Raw genomic sequence first — 27477 nt, 5'->3', positions numbered from 1 at the left:
TAAATATTTTTATGTTTATTAAAATTAATTTTTTTTAAATAAATTGTATATTTTATTGTTTTGATTTAATAGGTGTACAAAAAATAATAAAAATACAATTGAATTAAAAAATTAGATCTTAATAAACAGAATTAATAAAAAATGTCTATCTATCCATCCATAGATACATAGATGGATAATATCTATATCAATGGAATTTATATATCTATCTATCTACCTGTCTATCTATAGATAGATAGATAGATAGATAGATAGATAGATAGATAGATAGATAGATAGATAGATAGATAGATAGATAGATAGATAGATAGATAGAGAAATACCATAGATATACATTCGATTTTAGTTTTGGATGCGATAGTAAATAAATATTTACGTTTATTAAAATTGAATTTTTTTTATAAATTGTATCTTTTATTATTTTGATTTATAATGTGTATAAAAATAATAAAATATATTTAAAAAATTACATCTTAAACAAAATAATAAAAAATGTCTATCTATCTATAGATACATTGATATAGATATGATCTATCTACCTGTCTATAGATAGATAGATATAGAAATACAGTAGCTATTCGTTTTGGACGCAATAGTAGAGAAATACCAGTAATTAAATATTTTTATGTTTATTAAAATTACATTTTTTTTAATAAATTGTATCTTTTATTGTTTTGCTTTATAAGGTGTATAAAAAATAATAAAAATACAGTGTTCTCCAGTGTGTTCCAGTGTGCTCCGGTGTTCTCCAGTGTGCTCAAGTGTGTTTAGTGTTTTCCAGTGTGCTCCAGTGTGCCCCAGTGTGTTCCAGTGTGCTCCAGTGTGCCCCAGTGAGTTCCAGTGTGCCCCAGTGTGTTCCAGTGTGCTCCAGTGTGCCCCAGTGTGTTCCAGTGTGCCCCAGTGTGTTCCAGTGTTCTCCAGTGTGTTCCAGTGTTCTCCATTGTGTTCCAGTGTTCTCCAGTGTGCCCCAGTGTGTTCCAGTGTGCTCCAGTGTGTTCCAGTGTTCTCCAGTGTGTTCCAGTGTTCTCCCGTGTGTTCCAGTGTGCTCCAGTGTGCTCCAGTGTGCTCCAGTGTGCTCCAGTGTGTTCCAGTGTTCTCCAGTGTGTTCCAGTGTTCTCCAGTGTGTTCCAGTGTGTTCCAGTGTGTTCCAGTGTGCTACAGTGTGCCCCAGTGTGTTCCAGTGTGCTCCAGTGTTCCAGTGTGTTCCAGTGTGCTCCAGTGTGCCCCAGTGTGTTCCAGTGTGCCCCAGTGTTCCAGTGTGTTCCAGTGTGCCCCAGTGTGTTCCAGTGTTCTCCAGTGTTCTCCAGTGTGTTCCAGTGTTCTCCAGTGTGTTCCAGTGTTCTCCAGTGTGTTCCAGTGTGTTCCAGTGTGTTCCAGTGTGCTCCAGTGTGCCTCAGTGTGTTCCAGTGTGCTCCAGTGTGCCCCAGTGTGTTCCAGTGTGCCCCAGTGTGTTCCAGTGTGCCCCAGTGTGTTCCAGTGTTCTCCAGTGTGTTCCAGTGTTCTCCAGTGTGCCCCAGTGTGCCCCAGTGTGTTCCAGTGTGCTCCAGTGTGTTCCAGTGTTCTCCAGTGTGTTCCAGTGTGTTCCAGTGTTCTCCAGTGTGTTCCAGTGTGCTCCAGTGTGCTCCAGTGTGTTCCAGTGTTCTCCAGTGTGTTCCAGTGTGTTCCAGTGTGCCCCAGTGTGTTCCAGTGTGCTTTTGATGTGTTTTACAGCGTCCCAGTTCAGTCCAGTGCATAAAAAATGCATGTTCTACTTTTTTTTTCTAGAACTGGAACGCACTGGTGTGAATTCTGCCATTGGAAACCATCTAACCTACTATCCATGCATTTTTGATGCAGAAAAAAATTGCACTGGACTGCATGTGGTGTGAAATGGCCTTAAAGCTTTTTGTTTTGGATGGTGTTCCGAAGGGAAGGGTTAGAAGCGTTAGAACCCCTGTCAGGTTTTTATTGCTGCCTGGGTCCCTGCTGGGGAGATTCACCCTCTCTATTCATACATAATTGAATCCATCTATACAAAATGTTACCGTTGTCACCAGAGCAGGAATAAAAGGGAAAGCTCCCAATGGAGAGACACGGTGACAACTGTTTTAAAGAGGATTTACCTCTTTGGAGAAATCTCTTACCTATTTGGTAAGATGTTGCTTCTCTGCGACAGGAAGTAAGAAGAAATCTCCCCAATGGGACACAGACTAGACAGCTTTTATTCTTCCCCCGTCCTATTTACAGTGGGTACGGAAAGTATTCAGACCCCCTTAAATTTTTCACTCTTTGTTATATTGCAGCCATTTGCTAAAATCATTTAAGTTCATTCTTCTTCCTCATGAATGTACACATAGCACCCCATACTGACAGAAAAACACAGAATTGTTGACATTGTTGCAGATTTATTAAAAAAGAAAAACTGAAATATCACATGGTCCTAAGTATTCAGACCCTTTGCTCAGTATTTAGTAGAAGCCCCCTTTTGATCTAATACAGCCAGGAGTCTTTTTGGGAAAGATGCAACAAGTCTTTCACACCTGGATTTGGGGATCCTCTGCCATTCCTCCTTGCAGATCCTCTCCAGTTCTGTCAGGTTGGATGGTAAACGTTGGTGGACAGCCATTTTTAGGTCTCTCCAGAGATGCTCAATTGGGTTTAAGTCAGGGCTCTGGCTGGGCCATTCAAGAACAGTCACGGAGTTGTTGTGAAGCCACTCCTTCGTTATTTTAGCTGTGTGCTTAGGGTCATTGTCTTGTTGGAAGGTAAACCTTCGGCCCAGTCTGAGGTCCAGAGCACTCTGGAGAAGGTTTTTGTCCAGGATATCCCTGTACTTGGCCGCATTCATCTTTCCCTCGATTGCAACCAGTCATCCTGTCCCTGCAGCTGAAAAACACCCCCACAGCATGATGCTGCCACCACCATGCTTCACTGTTGGGACTGTATTGGACAGGTGATGAGCAGTGCCTGGTTTTCTCCACACATACCGCTTAGAATTAAGGCCAAAAAGTTCTATTTTGGTCTCATCAGACCAGAGAATCTTATTTCTCACCATCTTGGAGTCCTTCAGGTGTTTTTTAGCAAACTCCATGCGGGCTTTCATGTGTCTTACACTGAGGAGAGGCTTCCGTCGGGCCACTCTGCCATAAAGCCCAGACTGGTGGAGGGCTGCAGTGATGGTTGACTTTCTACAACTTTCTCCCATCTCCTGACTGCATCTCTGGAGCTCAGCCACAGTGATCTTTGGGTTCTTCTTTACCTCTCTCACCAAGGCTCTTCTCCCCCGATAGCTCAGTTTGGCCGGACGGCCAGCTCTAGGAAGGGTTCTGGTCGTCCCAAATGTCTTCCATTTGAGGATTATGGAGGCCACTGTGCTCTTAGGAACCTTAAGTGCAGCAGAAATCTTTTTGTAACCTTGGCCAGATCTGTGCCTTGCCACAATTCTGTCTCTGAGCTCTTCAGGCAGTTCCTTTGACCTCATGATTCTCATTTGCTCTGACATGCATTGTGATCTGGAAGGTCTTATATAGACAGGTGTGTGACTTTCCTAATCAAGTCCAATCAGTATAATCAAACACAGCTGGACTCAAATGAAGGTGTAGAACCATCTCAAGGATGATCAGAAGAAATGGAAAGCCCCTGAGTTAAATATATGAGTGTCACAGCAAAGGGTCTGAATACTTAGGACCATGTGATATTTCAGTTTTTCTTTTTTAATAAATCTGCAACAATGTCAACAATTCTGTGTTTTTCTGTCAGTATGGGGTGCTATGTGTACATTCATGAGGAAGAAGAATGAACCTAAATGATTTTAGCAAATGGCTGCAATATAACAAAGAGTGAAAAATTTAAGGGGGTCTGAATACTTTCCGTACCCACTGTATATAGAAACAAATGGATACACTTTGAATTTAGATACTTTAACCACTTCTGGACCGGAAAGATTTGCCCCCTTAATCACCAGGCCATATTTTGCGATTCGGCACTGCGTTACTTTAACTGACAATTGTGCGGTCGTGCGACGCTGTACCCAAATAAAATTTACGTTCTTTTTTTCCCACAAATAGAGCTTTCTTTTGGTGGTATTTGATCACCTGTGCGATTTTTATTTTTTTGCACTATAAACAAAAAAAGAGCGACAATTCTGAAAAAAAAATAATATTTTTCACATTCTGCTATAAAACATTCCCAAAAAAAATTAAAAAATCTAAATTTTTTAACATTTTAGGCCAATAAGCGTATTTTGATTGGTTTGCACAAAAATTATCGCGTTTACTAACTAGGGGAAAGATTTATGTCATTTTTATTGTTTTTTTTTTTTTTTTTACTAGTAATGGCGGCGATCTGTGATTTTTTTTTTTTTGCGGGACTGCGACATTGCGGTGGACAGATCGGACCCCTAACTGACATTTTTTACACTTTTGGGGGGACCAATGACATTACTACAGTAATCAGTGCTAAAAAAAATGCACTGTTACTGTAATAATGACACCGGCAGGAAAGGGGTTAACCCTGTGGTTGATCAAGGGGTTAAATGTGAGCACAGGGGAGTGATTCTAACTGTGGGGGGGGGGGGGGGGCGTGGCTTATGAGATCATCATTTTGACCTTTGATCCTATATAGAAGGATCACAGGCGCTCTGTGATCATCCCAGGGAGAAGAACGGTCAGCTGTGTTTACAACAGCCGACCGTCCTTCTCTCTCAGCGGGGAACGATCGCAGGTGTCAGGCGGCAATCGGAGCCGTCTGCCCCGTGCATCGGAGTCCCCGTTGCCACACGCTCGCCCCCTAGCTGCAGGCACGCGACCGACGTAGCCCTACGGCGGTTTGCGCAGGAGGGGCTGCCTGCTGCAGTATATATGCGGTGGGCAGTCCGGAACCAGTTAACCACTTGCAGACAGCCAGATATACTGCAGCAGGCTGGCTCAGCTGCGCCAATTGCCGTACCCATACGTCGCTCCTCGGGAGCGAGCATGGGGGTGCGCGGCGATTCACAAGGGGGGAAGCTGATCTGTGGGGCCAGCGGGCACCCTCAATCGCTCCCCAGGAAGAGAGAACGGCGGTCTGCCATTGTAAACACAGCAGACTGCTGTTCTGTCAGCAATCAACACAGAGCTCCTGTGTTCCTCCTATTTAGGATCACTGGTCTCTGTGTTGATTGCATAAGCCCATCCCCCCTTACAGTTAGAAAACACCCTTAGGAACACATTTAACCCTTTGATCGCCCCTGGTGTTAACCCCTACCCTGCCAGTGTCATTATTACAGTAACAGTACATATTTTTAGCACTGATTACTGTAGTAATGTCACTGGTCCCCCCAAAAGTGTCATAAATGTCAGTTAGGGGTCCGATCTGTCCGCCGCAATGTCGCAGTCCCGCTAAAAATGGCAGATCGCCGCCATGTAAAAAAAAAAATAAAAATTTAAATGACATAAATCTTTCTCCTAGATTGTAGACACGATAACTTTTGTGCAAACCAATTAATATGCGCTTATTGGGATTTTTTTTTTACCTAAAATATGTAGCAGAATACAAATTGGCCTAAAATGATAAAAAAAAAATCGGATTTTTCCTTTTTTTTTTTTTTTTTTTTTTTACTTTTTCAAACAACTTTATTAGGAAAAAGTAATAGCAATACATGAAAACTCACACATATAAGGATATAATACAACAGGTATATATTCAAGATAAAAGAATAACAATGGAGTTATTGGGAATGTTATATAGCAGAAAGTTAAAATATATATATATTTGTTTTCAAAATTGTCACTCTTTTTTTGTTCATAGCGCAAAAAAAAAAAAAAAAATCGCAGAGGATCTACCGGTCCTGCAAAGTATATCGAATGTTTTCAAACCATTTTACAGTATTAATTGTTGTTACATTTTATAACATTATAGTTTTTTATACCTTTTGTTTCTGGCACTTTGTTTCATTTAGGTCTTTCTAATATGATGTCAGACGGAGAGTTTCTACGGACCAGCTGTGGCTCCCCAAATTATGCCGCTCCAGAAGTTATATCAGGAAGGTGAGAAATACAGGAGACAGGAACTATATAAATAACATCCGGGCACCTATAGATGTATGATTATTGGAAAGACGCTCTTACTGGTTAAGACATGGCTCAGCCCTTCTTGGTTTATTGGAAAACCACCGAGACAGGAAATGACATCATAATCATGTAGTTCCACTAGAAAGAACATAACATTATTCAAGCATTAAATGTACGCTACCACCTAGTGGCAGAAGTACTAATTACAGTATACCGTATGAAAATGGTTGTTATACCTACACTCACTGGTCACTTTATTAGGAACACTTGTTCAATTGCTTAGTATCACAAATTGCTAATCAGCCAATCACATGGCAGCAACTCAATGCATTTAGACATCTAGACGTGGTGAAGACGACTTCAAACCGAGCATCAGAATGGGGAAAAAAGGGGATTTAGGTGACTTTGAACATGGCATGGTTGTTGGCGCCAGACGGACTGGTCTGAATATTTTTTCACTCACAACCATCTCTCGGGTTTACAGAGAATGGTGGGAAAAAGAGAAAATGTCCAGTGAGCGGCTGTTGTGTGAAGGAAAATGCCTTGTTGAGGTCAGAGGAGAATGGGCAGACTGGTTCCAGTTGATAGAAAGACAACAGTAACAAAAATAACCACTCGTTAACACCCAAGGTTTGCAGAATACCATCTCTGAACGAACAACATATCGAACCTTGAAGCAGATGGGCTACAGCAGCAGCAGAAGACCACACCAGGTGCCACACCTGTCAGCTAAGAACAGGAAACTGAGGCTACAATTCACACAGGATCACCAAAAATGGACAATAGAAGATTGGAAAAACGTTGCCTGGTCTGAGGAGTCTCCATTTCAGCTTCAACATTCAGATGGGAGGGTCAGGATTTGGTGCCTTGTATCACCGGTTCAGGCTGCTGGTGGTGGTTTAATGGTGTAGGGGGTCTTGGCACGCTTTGGGCCCCTTAGTACCAATTGAGCATAGTTAAAACCCCACGGCCTACCTGAGTATTGTTGCTGACCATGTCCATCCCTTTTTGACTACAGTGTCCCCATCTTCTGATGGCTCCTTCCAGAAGGATAATGCACCATGTCACAAAGATCCAATCATCTCACCACTGGTTTCTTCACCATGACTGTAACGGAAATGCGACCCCACACTGTGTTTGTGGGCTTCCGTGAGAATACCGCTTCCTCCAGTCTGAACATAGATATCAGATATTACAGCCGCCCCCATACAAAACTAGCCGAGAATAGCATGTATAAGATCTGGAACCTTTATTGAACAAACTCACACCAAATATATACCTCATCAGGTCAGGTAAGCCTGATCACATTATCATATGCAGATGAAATTGTATACAGAAACATAATTAACCTGAACTAATTACTTAGCCATCTGGACAGAAACAATATGTGAATGGGAATGCAGATCTAGACAATGTTATAATTAACATGTTAATTAACTCAGCACTGCAACAAGGCTAAAACAAAATACCGTATATACCTTAGTATAAGCCGACCCGAATAAAAGCCGAGGCACCTCATTTTACCACAAAAAACTGGAAAAACGAATTGACTCAAGTATAAGCCTAGGATGGGAAATGCAGCAGCTACTGGACCCAACTGGACCACCACGAGACCCAAAACTGGGGCTGCAGGCATGGTGCAGGAGATGCAGGGCTGTGGGCATGGTACAGGAGATGGTACAGGCATGGCACAGGAGATGGTACAGGAGATGGTACAGGCATGGCACAGGACATGGTACAGGAGATGCAGGGCTGTGGGCATGGTACAGGAGATGGCACAGGAGATGGTACAGGCATGGCACAGGAGATGGTACATGCATGGCACAGGAGATGGTACAGGCATGGCACAGGAAATGGTACAGGCATGGCACAGGACATGGTACAGGAGATGCAGGGCTGTGGGCATGGTACAGGAGATGGCACAGGAGATGGTACAGGCATGGCACAGGAGATGGTACAGGAGATGATACAGGCATGGCACAGGAAATAATACATGCATGGCACAGGACATGGTACAGGAAATGCAGGGCTGTGGGCATGGTACAGGAGATAGTACAGGCATGGCACAGGAGTTGGTACAGGCATGGTACAGGAGATGGTACAGGCATGTCACAGGAGATGGTGCTGGAGATAATACAGGAGATGCAGAGCTGTGGGCATGGTACAGGAGATGGCACAGGAGATGGTACAGGCATGGCACAGGAGATGGTACAGGCAGGGCACAGGAGATGGTACAGGCATGGTACAGGAGATGGTACAGGCATGGCACAGGATATGGTACAGGCATGGCACAGGAAATGGTACAGGCATGGCACAGGACATGGTACAGGAGATGCAGGGCTGTGGGCATGGTACAGGAGATGGCACAGGAGATGGTACAGGCATGGCACAGGAGTTGGTACAGGCATGGTACAGGAGATGGTACAGGCATGGCACAGGAGATGGTGCTGGAGATAATACAGGCATGGCACAGGACATGGTACAGGAGATGCAGGGCTGTGGGCATGGTACAGGAGATGGTACAGGCATGGCACAGGAGATGGTACAGGCAGGGCACAGGAGATGGTACAGGCATGGCACAGGAGATGGTACAGGCATGGCACAGGAGATGCAGTGCTGCGGGCATGGTACAGGAGAATCTCCTAATAAAGTGGGCGGTGAGTGTATATACACCTGTAAAGGTAATCATGGGGGGTGCTGACCTTCTAAGCAGAGGGCTTTATATTATGACAGCGGTCTCCAGTTTTAGCCAGTTTTGCAGTACTGATAAACTCCACTTATCTTGTAGGAAGCAACAACTAATTGTGTCTGATCTGTCCGTAGATTGTATGCCGGCCCCGAGGTGGATATCTGGAGCTGCGGGGTGATCCTGTACGCCCTCCTCTGCGGGACGCTGCCATTCGATGACGAACATGTCCCCACCCTATTTAAAAAAATCAGAGGAGGAGTGTTCTACATCCCCGAGTACCTGAACCGACCTGTCGCTACTTTATTAGTGCACATGCTGCAAGTCGATCCGCTGAAACGCGCTACTATCAAAGACATGAGGTACGGAGTGGAAAAATTCAAGAGTTTGTACCAGTGTTGCCAACCGTCAGTATTTTTACTGGCAGCCGGTAAAAAATTGGCATTTTTTTTCTCCTGCCAGTAAATGCCAGTGACAGTAAAAAAATATGGCTGTGATGCTTGGCCTCGGAGCTGCGCATGCGCAGTTCAAGTCCAGAGCCGGATGAGATTATTCGAGTGCATGCTACAGTGTGTTTGGACGGCGACGGCGCGGAGAGGGTCTGGTGGAGGTGGTGCCTGAGCGTATCGCGTGACGTCATTGTGCAAGGGAGCCGAGCGGTGCTTGCCTATTCTAAATTCTGAGTCCTGTCCCTAAGATAATTGCTATATATATATAAAATAAAGGGGTTTTTTTTGCTTTTTTACCTACTTTAACCACTTAAAGCGGAGTTCCGGCCTCAAAAACCTTTTTTAACTAAAAATACCCCTATAATACTAATCCATCGCCCTTTACAGAACCGCTATTCTCATACTTACAAGGTGTACAGTATTGGATTTTAGTCAAAATCTTACTTTTAAAAAACGCTGTCTGGGTGCGGCCATCTTGGATGTGGGCATCTGAAGCTGCAGTGTAATCTGCTGTGTCCTTCTTCCTGATTCCAGGGAGTGTTCTGGGAGTTCTTCCTGATTCCAGCCTCCTGGGAGTGATGACAAACAGCTCCCAGGATGCAATGCAAAGGCGGAAGTGATGTTGGTGGCCGTGGCCACAGAGGGGGGGAGAAGGAGGAAGTACAATCAAAAATGCCCTGAAAATAAGGTGAGGGACCCCCGAAAAAAATTTGAAAATACCCAATTGTTGATCAGCATAGCGAGCACTCCAGGAATCAGTAAAGTTGCAAAATAGGCCGGAACTCTACTTTAAGGACCGGGCCTATTTCTGACACTTGTTGTTTACAAGTTAAAAATCTGTTTTTTTCTTTGCTAGAAAATTACTTAGAACCCCCAAACATTTTATATATATATATATATATATTTTTTTTTTAGCAGAGACCCTAGAGAATAAAATGGAGAAGATTGTTGCAATATTTTTTATCACACCGTATTTGTGCAGCGGTCTTCCTAACGCAATTTTTTGGGAAAAAATTCACTTTTTTTAATAAAAAAATAAGAAAACAGTAAATTTTTTTCTATAATGTGAAAGATAATGTTACGCCGAGTAAATAGATACCTAACATGTCATACTTCAAAATTGCGCACGCTCGTGGAATGGCGACAAACTACGGTACTTAAAAATCCCCATAGGCGACATTTTAAAAATGTCTACAGGTTTCGAGTTTAGGGTTACAGAGGAGGTCTTGGGCTCAAATTATTGCTCTTGCTCTAACGATCACGGCGATACCTCACATGTGTGGTTTGTAATGTATGTAATAGGGATGCACCGATCCGATATTAGGATCGGATATCGGCGCCGATACTGCCACAATAGTTGGATCGGGGGATCGGTAAAATTAACCAATCCACGGGCCGATCCAGTTTTGCTGAGTCCCGGCTCAGCCATCCCTTTTTTGGTGTAGTAGTAGTATGGGATGGGAGCCGCTACTTCCTGTAGAGCAGTGGTCCTCAACTCCGGTCCTCGGGGCCACTAACAGACCAGATTTTAAGTATTCCCTTGGGGAGATGCAGACTAGAATACTGCAATCACTGAGCAGCAAATGAGATCACCTGTGATGTAATTTAGTTATCTTGCAAACCTGGCCTGTTAGTGTACCCTGAGGACCGGAGTTGAGGACCACTGCTGTATAGGTCCGGCCCACAGGCGGAGTGATATCAGATGCACTCCGCCTGTGAATGGAGGAGCCGTACACATGAAGCAGCGGCTTTGCTCTGTACTGCAGCCGCATGCATATTGTGTAGTTCCAGATCGGTATCGGTATCGGCAGATACAAAATACCAGATATCGGGACAAGAAAAGTCGGATCGGTGCACTCCTAGTATGTAATGGCAATGGGTGCTGGGATGTGCTTGGGGGGGGGGGGGAGGGGGGTCTATTGATGCTGGCTGCTAAGGAATCTTATGTTGCTGGAGGGGATCTATTTTTGCAGGGGAAGGAGGTCTATTGTAGCTGGGAAGGTCTTCTGTTGCTGTGGGGTCAATCGTTGCTGGGGGGTATTTACTGTTGAGGGAGGGGTCTATTGTTGCTGGCTGCTGGAGAGTCTATTGATGCTGCCTGTTGGGAAACCTATTGTTGCTGGAGGGGATCTATTTTTGTAGGGGGGTTTATTGTTAATGGGAGGGTCTATTATTGATGGTGGGGGGACCCATTGTTGCTAGGGTGGGTCTTATGTTACAGGGGGTCATTCATTTCCAGTAGGGGATCTACTGTTGAGTGAGAAGTCTAATATTACTGGCTGCTGGAGGGCCTATTGATGCTGGCTGTTGGGAGTCAATTTTGTGCTGGGGTGGATTTATTGTCACTGGGGTGTCTATTGTTGCTAAAAGGGGTGCTTTGTTTACTGACGATTGCATGAGGCTGGCGGCAAATGCCGCCGCTCCTCCCGCGGCCCGCCTCCTGCTGTGTCTAAACACAGTGGGAGCGCGGCTCCGGTGGCGCGCGTGCGCCGCCGAGACCTTGTGCAGAGAATCACGTAGTACTACGTGATTTTGCGCAACCGAGCCGCCCTGCCGCAGTAATACTACAGTGGGCAGTCGGCAAGAGGTTAAAAGTCAGCAGCTACAGTATTTGTAGCTGCTGACTTTTAATTTTTTTCCTGGGTGGGGGGGGGGGGCGGAACTCCTCTTTAATACTGTAGTTGTCAGAGAAAATTACAACATTAAAAAAATATATAAACCTAAAAAAACTGATTTTTTTTTTTTACATTTTGGCAAATTGGGTTTTTATTAAAAATAGTATACTGAATAAAGGCCAAATATACTCTCAAACAAATTAGATAAAAACGTTTTGGGTGTGCAATTTAAGCTATTAGCTTCGGCCCTGCTTAAATTCATATGCAAATATCAATTTCTAGAAAAAATCAGTATTTGCATACAGTACGACTCTCATTTTACTGTGATTAGCATGAAGCACCACTCAAGTAAAGGCTGCAATGTTCCCCTACCGATATTCAAGATACGGAAGCAGGCATCCAATCACTATTCCTGGAGTGCTTGAATATAAGAATAGAAATCACAGAATATGTTGGATTTTGTGACTTCCACCATTGCCACTCCAGCCACAGCCTGCTAACGCATTTCGCCCCGCCCACTTGGTCATATCAACTTCCAGAGAAATCATTGTTTGCATACAACACAACTCTCGTTTTACTGTGCTACGGACTGCTGTAAAAAAACAACCCCACAGTGGCACTTTAAGCCCCCCACCTTAAAGGAAAAAGGATCCTGCAATTATTGGCAGTCAGTGGCACGTTAGCACCCCTTTTTCTCCCCAAAATAAATCTCACAAATATTGACAGTCAAGGCTAGAAAGTCAATCAATTTTCAATTTGAATCAAATTTTGCACTTTAGATGTGTATTATATTATTTGGGATACATGTCATGTTACATCAAGAATTTATTATTTGATTGTAGTTCATTTTTCTATTGTATGATACCCTTCTAATAGCGCCTGTCCACTTAGTTGATTTATATTCAGTTATATGTGGAGACACATTAAGGATTGGCAGCTGTTTAATCTAAGGATATCTGTCTGATTCGCACCATATCGTCCCTGTTTGTATTTAGTATAGTGTGGTAGCGTATTGGTCAGCTCAAATCATAATAACTAAAAATACTAGCCCACCTGGCTGTCTTGCTTTAGCACTACCTCCGATCTTTGTGCTTCAGTGTGGATGACTTCACACTAACACACAGAGCTCCTCTAGTATGAATGGCTCCACACTGACGCACACAGCTCTTCTGGCCCGGGCCTTTTACTGTCTCCTACAGACACTCAGGCTTTGGCTGCCACATGCAACCTCTCTAACTACTGGAGACCTTCTGTCTCTCTTGGGTGAAGCAGTCTGGGAGCCCTGAGGTCTTCCTAAACCTTCATTATAAGGGCTGCGTGCACCTGAGCACACCCCCTGCTGGTCCTCCACAACACCCGGACACAAGGTTGGAGATTCCGTCCCAACCAAGACACTGTGGAATCTCCCAACTACAGAGCCCCATCCAGTTATACCAAAAGTTGGAGAAAGCTGAAAAAGCAGTTTTCTCCACTCTACAGCTACACTTTGTAGAAGTGCACGAAGCCAGTGTGCACACTCTGTGTCCTTTAAATTACCGTTTTTACAGTGACTGCGTCTCATCGTGTCATTATATATTTACATATAATATATATATATTACGTACTCCTTTTTTAACCAATAAAGTGCAACATTTAATGTAAAGTGCCAGTTTACGAGGAGACTTCCAAAATTCACATGCATTAAACAAATAAATATTGAACAGATGTAACAGCAAAATAATTTAACCTGTAACCTAGTATTTGTGCCAGCTTACACAGTAATAACCCCTAGTATTGGTGCCAGTTTATGCAGTAATAACCCCCAGTATTAGTGCCAGTACCTGCAGCAAAAGCCCCTAGTATTTTTTCCAGTTTACGCAGTAATAGCCCCTAGTATTTGTGCCAGTTTACACAGTAATAACCTCTAGTATTGCTGCCAGTTTAAGCAGTAATAAAGCCTAGTATTGGTACCAGTTTATGCAGTAATAACCCCTAGTATTGGTGCCAGTTTAAGCATTAATAAAGCCTAGTATTGGTGTCTGTTTATGCAGTAATAACGCCTAGTATGGGAGCCAGTTTATGCAGTAATAGCCCCTAGTATTGGTGCCAGTTTACGCAGTAATAACCTCTAGTATTGCTGCCAGTTTAAGCAGTAATAAAGCCTAGTATTGGTACCAGTTTATGCAGTAATAACCCCTAGTATTGGTACCAGTGTATGCAGTAATAACCCCTAGTATTGGTGTCTGTTTATGCAGTAATAATGCCTAGTATGGGAGCCAGTTTACGCAGTAATAGCCTCTTGCATTTGTGCCAGTTTATGCAGTATTAGCCCCTAGTATTGGTGCCAGTTTTGCAGTAATAACCCCTAGTATTGGTGCCAGTTTACGCAGCAATAACCCCTAGTATTGGTGCCAGTTTAAGCAGTAATAAAACCTAGTATTGGTGCCTGTTTACGCAGTAATAACCCCTAGTATGGTTGCCAGTTTAGGCAGTAATACCCCTAGTATTGGTACCAGTTTAGGCAGTGTAAAATATAGAATATATCTAATATTCTATTATCTTTAGGCGTTTCCGGTCGATTAGCATTGATAGCCAGACTGACTTAAAAACAAAGTGTGATTTTATTCAAACACACTCGGCATCATCAATACAATGTAAAAGGTATAACAGTTCAGTTCAGTGTAGGTGAAAATATAAGGACTAAAAACAATACTTCTGATAAATGTGTCCAGCTTGAAATCATGGCTGTATAGACATGTGTGTCTCTCTCTATGTCCTTCAGTGTCAATCTTCCCTAGTCTGGGAAGAAGCAGAAAATTACGTTTCTAGGTTTCAGAGAACAAAACACCTGCTTAAGTTGTCAAAAAGTCTATGTATAGATTTGTGTGGAGAAGAAGTGGTGTGTGGGATCTTCCCTAGTATTTGTGCCCGTTTACGCAGTAATAACCCCTAGTATTGGTGCCAGTTTATGCAGTAATAACCCCCAGTATTGGTGCCAGTTTCTGCAGCAAAGCCCCTAGTATTTTGCCAGTTTACGCAGTTATAGCCCCTAGTATTTGTGCCAGTTTACGCAGTAATAAAGCCTAGTATGGGAGCCAGTTTACGCAGTAATAGCCCCTAGTATTGGTGCCAGTTTATGCAGTAATAACCCCTAGTATTGGTGCCAGTTTCTGCAGCAAAAGCCCCTATTATTTTTGCCAGTTTACGCAGTAATAGCCCCTAGTATTTGTGCCAGTTTACGCAGTAATAAAGCCTAGTATTGCTGCCAGTTTACGCAGTAGTAAAGCCTAGTATTGATACCAGTACTCACAGTAATAACCCCTAGTATTGGTGCCAGTTTAAGCAGTAATAAAGCCTAGTATTGGTGTCTGTTTATGCAGTAATAACGCCTAGTATGGGAGCCAGTTTACGCAGTAATAGCCCCTAGTATTTGTGCCAGTTTATGCAGTAATAACCACTATTATTGGTGCCAGTTTCTGCAGCAAAAGCCCCAAGTATTTTTGCCAGTTTACGCAGTAATAGCCCCTAGTATTTGTGCCAGTTTACGCAGTAATAAAGCCTAGTATTGGTGCCAGTTTACGCAGTAGTAAAGCCTAGTATTGATACCAGTTCTCACAGTAATAACCCCTAGTATTGCTGCCAGTTTACGCAGTAGTAAAGCCTAGTATTGATACCAGTTCTCACAGTAATAACCCCTAGTATTGGTGCCAGTTTAAGCAGTAATAAAGCCTAGTATTGGTGTCTGTTTATGCAGTAATAACGCCTAGTATGGGAGCCAGTTTACGCAGTAATAGCCCCTAGTATTTGTGCCAGTTTATGCAGTAATAACCCCTAGTATTGGTGCCAGTTTAAGCAGTAGTAAAGCCTAGTATTGATACCAGTACTCACAGTAATAACCCCTAGTATTGGTGCCAGTTTAAGCAGTAATAAAGCCTAGTATTGGTGTCTGTTTATGCAGTAATAACGCCTAGTATGGGAGCCAGTTTACGCAGTAATAGCCCCTAGTATTTGTGCCAGTTTATGCAGTAATAACCACTATTATTGGTGCCAGTTTCTGCAGCAAAAGCCCCAAGTATTTTTGCCAGTTTACGCAGTAATAGCCCCTAGTATTTGTGCCAGTTTACACAGTAATAAAGCCTAGTATTGGTGCCAGTTTATGCAGTAGTAAAGCCTAGTATTGATACCAGTTCTCACAGTAATAACCCCTAGTATTGCTGCCAGTTTACGCAGTAGTAAAGCCTAGTATTGATACCAGTTCTCACAGTAATAACCCCTAGTATTGGTGCCAATTTAAGCAGTAATAAAGCCTAGTATTGGTGTCTATTTACGCAGTAATAACGCCTAGTATGGGAGCCAATTTACGCAGTAATAGCCCCTAGTATTTGTGCCAGTTTATGCAGTAATAACCCCTAGTATTGGTGCCAGTTTAAGCAGTAATAAAGCCTAGTATTGGTGCCAGTTTACACAGTAGTAGCCCTTAGTGCTGGTGCCAGTTTATGCAGTAATTAAGCCTAGTTTTGGTGCCAGTTTACGCACAATAACCCCTAGTATTGGTGCCAGTTTACGCACAATAACCCCTAGTATTGGTGCCAGTTTACGATGTAAGAAAGCCTAGTATTGATGGCAGTCTACGCAGTAATAAAGCCTAGTATTGATGCCATACTCTCAGCCTGGAGGAGGTAGGGAAGAATAGTGAGACCTGCCAACCACAGCGATGAAAGTGTTAAGGCCAGCTGCGACAGTGGCGGCAGTCTTAACACTTTTTTCAACTTCATGGGAGATCTTTGTGATTTCCCAGCGGGTCTCTTGATGCGCTACAGTACAGCACACCTATCCATCGGGACCCCTTCTCCCTTCCACACACCACGGCAAAACTAGGGGGAAGGGATGCTACAGCGCACCTCTCAATCTGGGACTCATGCCCCTACAGCAGGGGTGCCCAACCTTTTGAGGAATGAGGGCCACTTTAGCGACTTGGTAACTGGTCACGGGCCACAATGAGTGGAGCGGGCAGATGACAGGTCCATGTCCACTCAGCATATGCAGAGCAGACCGGACACAACTCGCTCTCTATTGGCCCTCCGATCCGACCAGATAGAAGGGGACGGATCTCCTTCTGTTTTTTTAAGTGGATCGGATTGGAGATAGGCGGTTGTAAACAAACACAAGTCTGTTTACATCTGCTTTACTATAGAGGTAAATGGAGGGTCTGATTGGGTCCACCTGAAAAACAGACAGATGGACCTGATCAGGCCGATCACGTGAAGGGGCCTAAAGCTGCTTTCACCTGGATGCACTGCGGTTTACCTGCACTTTGAGCTCAATCTTCACTTCTTCCTCAGGATTCCTGCTGCTGTCCCCCAGGCAGGTATGGCTGGTGGCTGCTACTGGCTGTCCTCCAGGGCTGGTACTGCTGGTGGGTACCACTGGCTGGTACTGCTGGCGGATACTGCTGGTGGGTACTGCAGACTTGTACTGTTGGAGGGTACTGCTGGTTGGTACTGATGGCGGGTACTGTTGGTGGGTACTGCTGGCTGATACTGCCTTGTGGGTACTGCTGGCTGGTACTGCTGGCTTGTACTGTTGGTGGGTACTGCTGGCCGGTAATACTTGTGGGTACTGCTGGCTGGTACTGCTGGCGGGTACTGCAGGTGGGTACTGCTGGCTGGTACTGTTGGTGGGTACTGCTGGCTGGTACTGCAGGTGGATACTGCTGGCGGGTACTGTTGGTGGGTACTGCTGGTGGGTATTGTTGATGGATACTGCTGGCTGGTAATGCTGGTAGGTACTGTTGGTGGGTACTGCTGGCTGGTACTGTTGGTGGGTACTGCTGACTAATATTTCTGGTGGGTACTGCTGGCTGGTACTATTGGTGGGTGCTGCTGACTGGTACTTCTGGTGGGTACTGCTGGCTGGTACTGTTGGTGAGTACTGCTGGCTGGTACTGTTGGTGGGTACTGCTGACTGGTACTTCTGGTGGGTACTGCTGGCTGGTACTGTTGTTGGGTACTGCTGACTGGTACTTTTGGTGGGTACTGCTGGCTGGTACTGTTGGTGGGTACTGCTGGCTAGTACTGCTGGCTGGTACTGTTGGTGGGTACTGCTGGCTGGTTACCAACCTACCATTCCCAAGCATCAGTGTGACAGGAAGGATTTGGCTGCAGTAGAGAGCAGACCTGCTGCTTCTTGTATACCTCCTGTCACAGGCGGAGACGGAGTACATTTGGTATCACTCCGCCAGTGACAGGAGCCGGCGCTATACAGGAAGCATCGGCTCGGCTTCCTCTGGTGCAGGGTCCGTTCTTCACACTCACTGATGCCACAGACAGCTAGCATACTTCAAGGACCAATCCTGCAGGACTAACAGGAACACCTTTCCTATGCGTTCCTGCAGGACTCGAGCCCTCTCCCAAAACAAATCATTGGTAGTCAGTAGTACTCTAACCCCCACTTTCACCTTTAGTCCTACAATCATCGGCCGTCAGTGGCACTTTACCACACACACCATTTAAAAAGCAGTCCTACATTCATTGGTGGTCGGTGGAATTTTAACACCCCCCCCCCCCCAAAGAAAAAACACAGGCCTCTGAAAAAAACAGTCCTACAATCATTGGTTGTCAGCGGCACTTTAACACTCCCCCCCCCCCCCCCCCCCAACACACACATATCTTTAAAAAAAACAAGCAATTTCACAATCATTGGTAGTCAGTGGCACTTTAAACCCTCTCCACCTTAAATAAAATACACAAATAATGGTGGTAAAGGGTACATTAACCCCCCCCCCCCTCACGCTCCTCTTCCTCCATTGTGAATCGGTGAATGTTTGCAAACACAGGCAGTGTTTACACTTGTGATGCCTACAATTGGTTCACAGCCGTCACAAAGTACAGAGCCACCCCGATAGGCTCTGTACATTGTGCCTGTTATCTGAGCTGTCCAGTGACCTTCCAATCCACAGCCATTGACAGTTGTATAGGCAACCTCTATGTGTTTTCTGTGGCACCCATAATAAACAGCACTCAAGAAAGTTAAGTCCACCTCTCCTCCATTTTTCTACTGAAGGGGTTAAATGCTCTCTGGGAAACATTTGGAACAATCCTGAAAGTTAAATAACTTCTCACTTCTCTATTTTCTTTTTTAGTGAATTAGTTTGGAGTAGTGCAGCTGACCCTCCGGTGACCCCGACACTCCGGGGTTGAGGTTACCCTTTTGAAGAGGGATTTGAAGGGTTTAATTCCATGTTGTGTTATGACAAGTACAATGTAACCATAGCAGAGTGTATTATAGCATGAAAGGGGGATTATGGGTAATTTCCCACATCCTGGCTCTAAGACCCAATACATTAAAGGACTCCTTTCTTCTTTTATGATGACCAGTCAGCTGTGAACATTTCAATCTCCCTTCCTCACCCTCCCCCCCCCCCTCCCTCCCCAGGAAGAGATTTCAGAAAGTCTTCGAGGGCCAATTTTCTGCCAAGCCGTTATTATTTTTTTCTTTCTCTTTGGCATCACAGCAGCCCATCGCTTGTTTTGATTGTAGAAAATGTAATTGGTTTTCGGATGACGGGGAGAAATGTGTTTCAGGTTCAGTTGGGTGGAAATGTCCCCCATCCTGTGCTTTGCATCCTGGAGGCGGAGATGTCACTTAAAATAAAATAGGTGATGCCATCGTGGCTAATTGAAAAGTAGCTTTATGAATTAAAGCAGTTGGGCAGTGTACAGAAGATCAGCAGTGAAGAGAACAGGGGTCAGCAGAGAAGAGAACAGGAGTCAGCAGTGCAGGGGAAAGGGTTCAGCAGGGTATTGTACAGGGGTCAGCAGTGCAGGGGACAGGGCTCAGCAGGGTATCAAACAGGGGACAGTGTTCTGCATGGTGCTGTACAGGGGTCAGCAGGGTATTGTACAGGGGTCAGCAGTGCAGGGGACAGGATGCCGCAGGGTATTGTACAGGAGTCACCAGAGTAATGAACAGGGTTCAGCAGGGTATTGTACAGGGGTCAGCTGTGCAGGAGACAGGGGTCAGCAGGGTATTGCACAAGGGTCAGCTGTGCAGGAGACAGGGGTCAGCAGGGTATTGCACAGGGGTCAGCTGTGCAGGGGACAGGGGTCAGCAGGGTATTGCACAGGGGTCAGCTGTGCAGGGGACAGGGGTCAACAGGGTGTTGTGCAGGAGTCAGCTGTGCAGTGGTCAGCAGGGTATTGTACAGGGGTCAGCGAGGTAATGTACAGGGGCTAGAAGAGTATTGTACAGGGGTCATCAGTGCTGGGGACAGGGGTCAGCAGGGTAGAGGATGGGAGGCCAGCGGGGGGAGTTTACAGCAGTCAGTATGGCAGTGTCCAGGGGGTTGGTAGGAAAGAGGACATGGGTCAGTAAGGCAGTGGATGGGGTCAGCTGGGCAGAGGACAGGGTTCAGTAGGGTGAGTTCAGCAGGGCAGAAAACAGGGGTTAACAGGGCAGAGGACAGGGTCAGTGGGGCGGAAAACAGGGATCAACAGGGTGGACAGCAGGAGTTAGCAAGCCAGAGGAAAGGGGGTTAGCACAGAAGAGGACAGGGGGTCAGCAGAGTATTGTACAGGGGTCAGCAGGGCATTGTACAGAGGTCAGCAGGGTGAAGGACAGGGGTCAGTAGGGCAGAGAACAGGGGTCACTGCTGGCAGGACACTCAGCAGATCAGCTCTTCCTCACACCGCACATAGCTCTGATCTGATTCACTTTTAATTACCTTGATCTGAGCAGTGTGTAGCTGGTTACTGCAGCTATGCAGCCGTTCTGGGGATTTCACAGGTCAAACGGCATCATAGCCAGCTACACACTGTGCACATTGAGATTGTATCAAGAGAATCTGAGGAGCTCAGTGGACTGGGCACAGCATATCTGTGTGTGTTTGTGGGGGGGGGGGGGGGGTTCAGGGCTCAACTGTTATCTTGGGGGGGCACTACTGAAAACTGGGGGCACACAACCCACCCCAGCACCCCGCTAGATCTGGCCATGACCTGTGCTTGATTAGCTGCAGTGGAGGGCAGGGGAGACATAGGGATCATCATGTCTCCCCTGCCCCTGAGGTCTCCATAAAGAGGACCTGTCACCTGCCCAATGTATTACATAGGAGGCTTGTTGGCCCACCTAGTGATAATAATAAAGTTAGATAAAAAATAAATTGTAATAAAACAAATAATAATTAAAATAATAATAAAAAAAAATTAAAACCACCCCTATTGCTTCTGTACATTGCCCTGGAAGACCAGGGATGCTTTAGGTGTCTTTAAAAAGTCAGGGCACATATGAGAAGGGTAAGATAATCTTTACAAAGGAGTGGAATGGATTTTGGAAAGTGCAGAAGTTGATCCAGCACTTTTCAAACATCTAAATGTTTTTAATTTTTTTTCTTTCAAATCTCAATTTTGTCAAATTTTCTTTTGTGCCCGCAGAGAACATGAATGGTTTAAGCAAGACCTGCCCAGCTACTTGTTCCCGGAGGACCCCAATTATGACGCCAACGTAATCGATGACGAGGCGGTGAAGGAAGTGTGTGAGAAGTTTGAATGTACGGAGTCAGAGGTGATGAACAGCCTGTATAGCGGTGATCCTCAGGACCAGCTCGCCGTGGCCTACCATCTGGTCATAGACAACCGGAGGATAATGAACCAAGCCAGTGAGTTCTACCTTGCCTCCAGCCCACCAACCGGCTCCTTCATGGACGACATGCATATCCCCCCTGGTGTCAAACCACATCCGGAGCGGATGCCACCCCTGGTGGCGGACAGCCCCAAGGCCCGGTGCTCTCTGGACGCTCTGAACACTACCAAACCCAAACCACTAGCTGTGAAAAAAGCCAAGTGGCACCTGGGAATCCGCAGTCAGAGCAAACCTCATGATATCATGGCGGAGGTGTACCGGGCGATGAAGCAGCTGGACTTTGAATGGAAGGTGAGCTTATTACAGGAATCAGCAGCAGGGATGGCCGGATCTGTGTGGCTACACTCAGAAAACTGGGACCAGACTGTGTATGATTTAAGTGCAATTCATTTACAGTGAAGCAAATACCTTCCAAACATCAGCAAACAGGAGAATACAAAATAACCAAACACCCAGTGACAGAATACCTGACTAATAACTAACAAACAGGAAGCCTAACTAATAACTAATCATATATAATTTATACAAAATAGGGAACACCGAAAAGCAGGGGAAAACTGGAGGTGCAGGAAGCAGATGGGAAGAGGGAAACAAATCTAGAATAAGGAACAAGGGGGAGCAGGTACAAGTCAGTAGGATACTGGGCACAGCCTACAGGGCAGGACAAGGAGAATGGTTAGCAGTATCTGGCAGCAGCAAAACACTGGATTGAGAGGCATTTAGTAGTGGAGGACCTAAATACCCTCCCAGCAGCCAGCATCAGGTGGAAACTGATTAATGGGGTCTGGGAGGCACCCACTGGACACTGGAATTACAACCTTCCACCCAGGGAACCACGGGGGAAACCAAAATGGGATAAGGAACAAAGGGAAGCAGGTACAAGGCAGCAGGATACAGGGTACAGCATACAAGGCAGGACAAGGACAACGGTTAGCAGTATCCGGCAGCAGCAAAACACTGGAGCGAGAGGCACTTAGTAGTGGAGGACCTAAATACCCTCACTGCAGCCCGAATCAGGTGGAAACTGATAAATGGGGTATGGAAGACACCTGCTGGAAATTGGAATTACAACCTTCCACCCAGCGAACCACAGGGGGAAACCAAAATGGGATAAGGAACAAAGGGAAGCAGGTACAAGGCAGCAGGATACAGGGTACAGCATACAAGGCAGGAAAAGGATAACGGTTAGCAGTATCCGGCAGCAGCAAAACACTGGAGCGAGAGGCACTTAGTAGTGGATGACCTAAATACCCTCCCTGTAGCCAGAATCAGGTGGAAACTGATACTGCTAACCGTTGTCTCCCGGTGGGACAGGAGACCCGGGCGAGCCACGGAAGGCGGCGGGAGGGGGGGGCGTCCCCTCCCGCTCCTTGGAATGACAGCCGAGCGGCTTCTCAGCCGCATCGGTTGTCATTACAAGACAGCCGACCGTCGGCTATGGACGCCGGTACCGGGGTGATGCCTCTAGCTGCAGGCATCACCCCGGTACATGCACTTTCCCGAAATATCGGCAATATTGGTAAATCAAAAGGCCGATTGCGATATATCGGGGAAAGTCCATATCGGCCCTCGATATATCGGCCGATCACTACTGTATAGTGCTCAGACGCCTTCAACTAGTTAACGATCGCTTTATAACAGATTTACTGATTCAGGGCTGCCGTTCTGTGCAGAATCACATATATATATATATATATATATATATATATATATACATGCTTCTGCTGTTCGGTATAAGGGGTGCGGGCGCTGCCGGCGCACCGCTTCTACAGTGGTTGGTCACAGCAGAAGCCGATCAATGGGTGGCAGCCAATAAATGTCCACCAACATGTGCCGATCGGCGAGGAGAGACACAGGACAGAGCTGTGCCTATGTAAACAATACAGAGCTCTGTCCTGTCAGCAGGAATGTGGTGGATTTTGTTTCCCTGCAAGCAGGGAATAAAATCCAGCACATCCCTTAGTAAAAATACCACACTGTGTACACACAAACACTGGTTAGGCACACATTTACCCTTTGATCTCCCTAGATCAGGGGTCTCAAACTGGAAGCCCTCCAGCTGTTGCGGAACTACAAGTCCCATCATGCCTCTGCCTATGGGAGTCGTGTTTGTAACTGTCAGCCTTGCAATGCCTCATGGGAATTGTAGCTCTGCAAAAGCTGGAGGGCCACGAGTTTGAGACTCCTGCTCTAGATGTTAATCATATACCTGTACGATATTTTGTGCAATTGCCACCAGATGGCACGCGCGCCGACGGGACAGCGGGTCCGGCAGACCTGATGTCTGCTGGCCACCCACGATCATCCCCAAGACAGGCAGAACGGCGACCTGCCTATGTAAATAAGGAAGATCGCCGTTCTGACAGGGGGCGAAGATAGAGATCTTGTGTTCCTGCTAAGTAGGAACACGGGTCTGGCAGACCTGATGTCTGCTGGCCACCCACGATCATTCCCAAGACAGGCAGAACGGCGACCTGCCTATGTAAATAAGGAAGATCGTCGTTCTGACAGGAGGCAAAGATAGAGGTCTTGTGTTCCTACTAAGTAGGAACACGGATCTCTGTCTTCCTCCAGTCAGAGCACCTCCCCTACACAGTTAGCAAGCATTCCCTAAGGACACATTTAACCCTTTGATCGCCCCTGATGTTAACCCCTGGCCAGCCTGTGTCATTAGTACAGTGACAGTGTTTATTTTTAGGTCACTGTATTAGTGTCACTGGTTCACACAAAGTATTATTTAGTGTCAGACTAAAAAATTCCAGTACAGATAGTTTGTAGACTCTATACCAATCAATATATGCTTATTAGGATTTTTTTTTTACCAGAAGTATGTAGCAGAATATATATTGGCCTAAATTTATGAAGAAGTTTCATTTTTAAGTTTTTTCATTGGATATGTTTTATAGCAGAAGTAAAATATATATATATATATATATATATATATATTTTTTTTTACTAAATTATTCTAAAGAGCTTTACAGAGTTCCAGTTAAAACTCATGGCTCCTTGTGGGGCAGCTGATAGTTTTTTTGCCCCCACTGCCTTCCTTTTGACACACAGCGAGGCCAGTTTGGGCAGAAGCCAGGTGACATATCAGATTGTTTTTGGATTGTCGGAGGAAACAGGATCACCTTTCAGAATCCCACTTCAATTTGAGAGGGCCGTACAACCCCTATGCAGAAATCCGGTTGACGGTGATGAGGCTCTTGAGAGAGGACAAGCTTAGGCACGGAGTTGTGTCTGGCTGAGCTTCAAAGCTTCTCCTGACGTCAGAGGTTGTTTTTCGTTCCTCTAACTTGTCTCATCATTTCCCTTTTCAGGTGGTGAACCCTTATCACCTGCGAGTACGGAGGAAGAACCCCGTTACGGGGAATTATGTGAAGATGAGTCTCCAGCTCTACCAGGTGGATAATCGCAGTTATCTTCTGGATTTCAAAAGCATTGATGGTACGTGAGCAAGGGCCCTTCACTCTTAGGTGTCCAACAAAAGCTTGAAACACACTGGAAAAGTCTCTGGTTTACTTGATTGAGTTATGGCACATGCACACGGATATAAAAAAAAAAAAAGGAACGTAGACTGGAAGAAAACACAGCCGTTTATATCAGGGGCTGACTGGCAACGTTCAGCCCAGGGGGAAAGTACAAACCAGAGGCCCATGGTGCAGCAACTCAGCCCCCCTCCCTCTCTCCCTCTTCCCTGTCTCCTCCTGACCCCCATTCCAGGCTGAAGCTTGGCTCCAGGTACTCTGTACTCACTGGCCCAATCCAGGTTCCCAACCTGGCCAACAGGGGGCAGTTGGGGGGAGCTGGGGGAGCTCAGTCGGGGCTGCATGGGGGAGGAGAGTCCCCAGTGGGGCATGGAACCGGCCTCTGCTCAGACACAGATTACACCATCCATGCTGGGGGGAGGCCTGCGCTCAGTCCTTGTCTTCATCCCGCACTCAGTAGGTCAGCAGTAGGGACTTCTTACTTCTCTTCACCAGGAATCCTTTAGGCTTGTCTGTGGCAGAAGCGGTACAACCTTTTTAAAGGGCATCAGAGCGGCCCAGGGGGCAATTGCCCCCCTGCCCCAGTCTCCCCTGGTTTATATCCAACGAGGGCTGTACCGAAAGTAGTGCAAAAGTGGACAAAACTTTTCTATTAACTTACATAGGTCATTCAAATTTCACATGTTGGTAGAGTAACTCTATAGTAACTCTTCTTTTTGTTGCAGGTATATAATGGATTTCAAGCGGAAGCAATGTGCCCTCATTAAGTTTTTGATGAAGGAGGGATGCAGGCTGTCAGACATCCACTGAAGGCTACAGAATGTCTACATAGATGATGCCATTAACAAGAGTCACCAGTGACAAGACATTGCTTGTCAATGGTGCCATCACCGTAAACATTCCTTCTGTTGATGTCAGACAGCCTGCACCCCTCCTTCGCCAAGAACTCAATGTTCCTTCTGGAATCCATGAAGAAAAAGAAGAGTTACTCTACCAACATGTGAAATATGAATGACTAACAAACAAAGAAATAAAATAAGGGAGAATTTGCAATGTTAGTTATGATTTTCTTATGTGTGTAAATGTAAGGACCTGGATCACCTACTGGTACTTGTGGTTCCCAGAGTGCAAGGTTGTAGTTTCAGTGTCTACCAGCATGTGCCTCCCAGCAGCCAGCAGATCCCAGCAATTAGTCTCCACCTGATGCTGGCTGCTGGGAGGGTATTTAGTCCCTCCTCTACTATAACCTCTTGCTTCAGTGTTTTGCCTGCTAGCCAGATACTTGATCCTGCTCCTCCTCCTGCTCTGTACCTATATCCTGTGCCCTGCTGTCTTGTACCTGCTCTCCTCGTTACTGATCCCAGTCTTGTTTACCCTTCCTGATTGTTCCTTGCACCTCCAGTTTTACCCTGGTAATCCTTACTTCCCTTTTGTTTGTATGGTATATATTGTATTATAATTTGTTTGCTAGTTAGGTTTTCTGTCTCTTGCTTAGTTTGCTAGGTATGTTTTATTGGTTTATGGTTCACCTATCTCTTCACGTTTGCTGTGTATTCTGTTTGCTGGTGTTTGGATGTGTTTTGTTTCACTATCAATTACCTTCCTTTATTATAAGCAGTCTAATTTCTGTTTCCTAAGTTCAGTCAAAGAGATCTGGTCATCCCTGCTGCTGGATGCCTGCTCTTTGTATCCCTGACGGTAAATTGATCCATTGATAAAAAACAAAAATAAGCCAATTGCACCACCTAGTGGCTAAATAATTAAAGTAAAAATAATAATCAATATTACAAAATCTCCCTATGTAATATTTCATCAGGATAAAAGGCAGAGGTGATTATTAACAAATTATTAAAGAAAATATATACACCGCCGTAAAGGTTTTGGTCAGACTGAGAATTTTTTCTTTCTTTACAGATGAATTGATGGATCACAAGTCCGGCTCCTCCTCTCTCCATCGCTCCTGCTCAGGGGCGGGTCTGCACCGCCCAAGGCTGAGCATCGACTCCACCGCATCCGACTCCCAGAGCGGATCTCTCTACGGCTCCCTTTCTGGCTCCTTCTCATTGGCCAGCCCGAGGATCGGTAGCCACACCATGGATTTCTTTGAAATGTGTGCCAGCCTCATTACAACGTTAGCGCGCTAACAAGCCATGTGATTTCTCGCTGGATGACGTATGCAGGTCTCTTTCATCTTCGGGACAGTCCAGGCAAATCCTCCAGACCTTCCTCATATCCCAGTCTCCTAATGAAATGGCTTAAAGTTCTCATCATAACTGAAGGAGAGGGCAGGAGAAATGTCTGGAATGACTTAAGGGAACATAATGGAGTGTACTAAAGGAAAGCAGAGTAGAGTGCAATAGAGTAGATTGGAACAGAGTAGCTTGAAATAGAGTGCAATAGAATGGAGTGCAATAGAATGAAATTAAGTGCAATAGTAATGAGAGTAATATAAGAGAGGAATAGAGTAAATTGGAAAAGATTGTAGTGAATTGAATAGAGCAGAGTGGCGTGGCGTACAATGTAGTAAAAATAAAATGCAGTGCAGTAGAGTGTTATAGAGTGGATAAAGTAGAGTAGAATGGGATAGAGTAGAAA

General features: G+C 45.3%; 1 protein-coding gene across 1 annotated transcript in view; it reads left to right on the top strand.

Annotated features, from left to right (window-relative positions):
- PRKAA2 (protein kinase AMP-activated catalytic subunit alpha 2) overlaps window positions 1-27135 on the top strand; it is a 71974-nt gene extending 44839 nt beyond the window's left edge. The window contains exons 5-9 of the mRNA XM_082264819.1: window positions 5918-6005; window positions 8853-9077; window positions 21187-21685; window positions 24715-24841; window positions 26797-27135. Of these exons, the coding sequence (XP_082120945.1) occupies window positions 5918-6005; window positions 8853-9077; window positions 21187-21685; window positions 24715-24841; window positions 26797-27026 (1169 nt within the window). The 3' untranslated portion in view covers window positions 27027-27135. The remainder of the gene's footprint in view (window positions 1-5917; window positions 6006-8852; window positions 9078-21186; window positions 21686-24714; window positions 24842-26796) is intronic.
- Window positions 27136-27477: the final 342 nt, after the last annotated feature.

This window comes from Pelophylax lessonae, assembly GCF_965119305.1.
Source record: "Pelophylax lessonae genome assembly, chromosome: 8".
In the NCBI taxonomy this organism is placed as follows: domain Eukaryota; kingdom Metazoa; phylum Chordata; class Amphibia; order Anura; family Ranidae; genus Pelophylax; species Pelophylax lessonae.
This window is presented reverse-complemented; position numbering and strand designations above follow the sequence as displayed.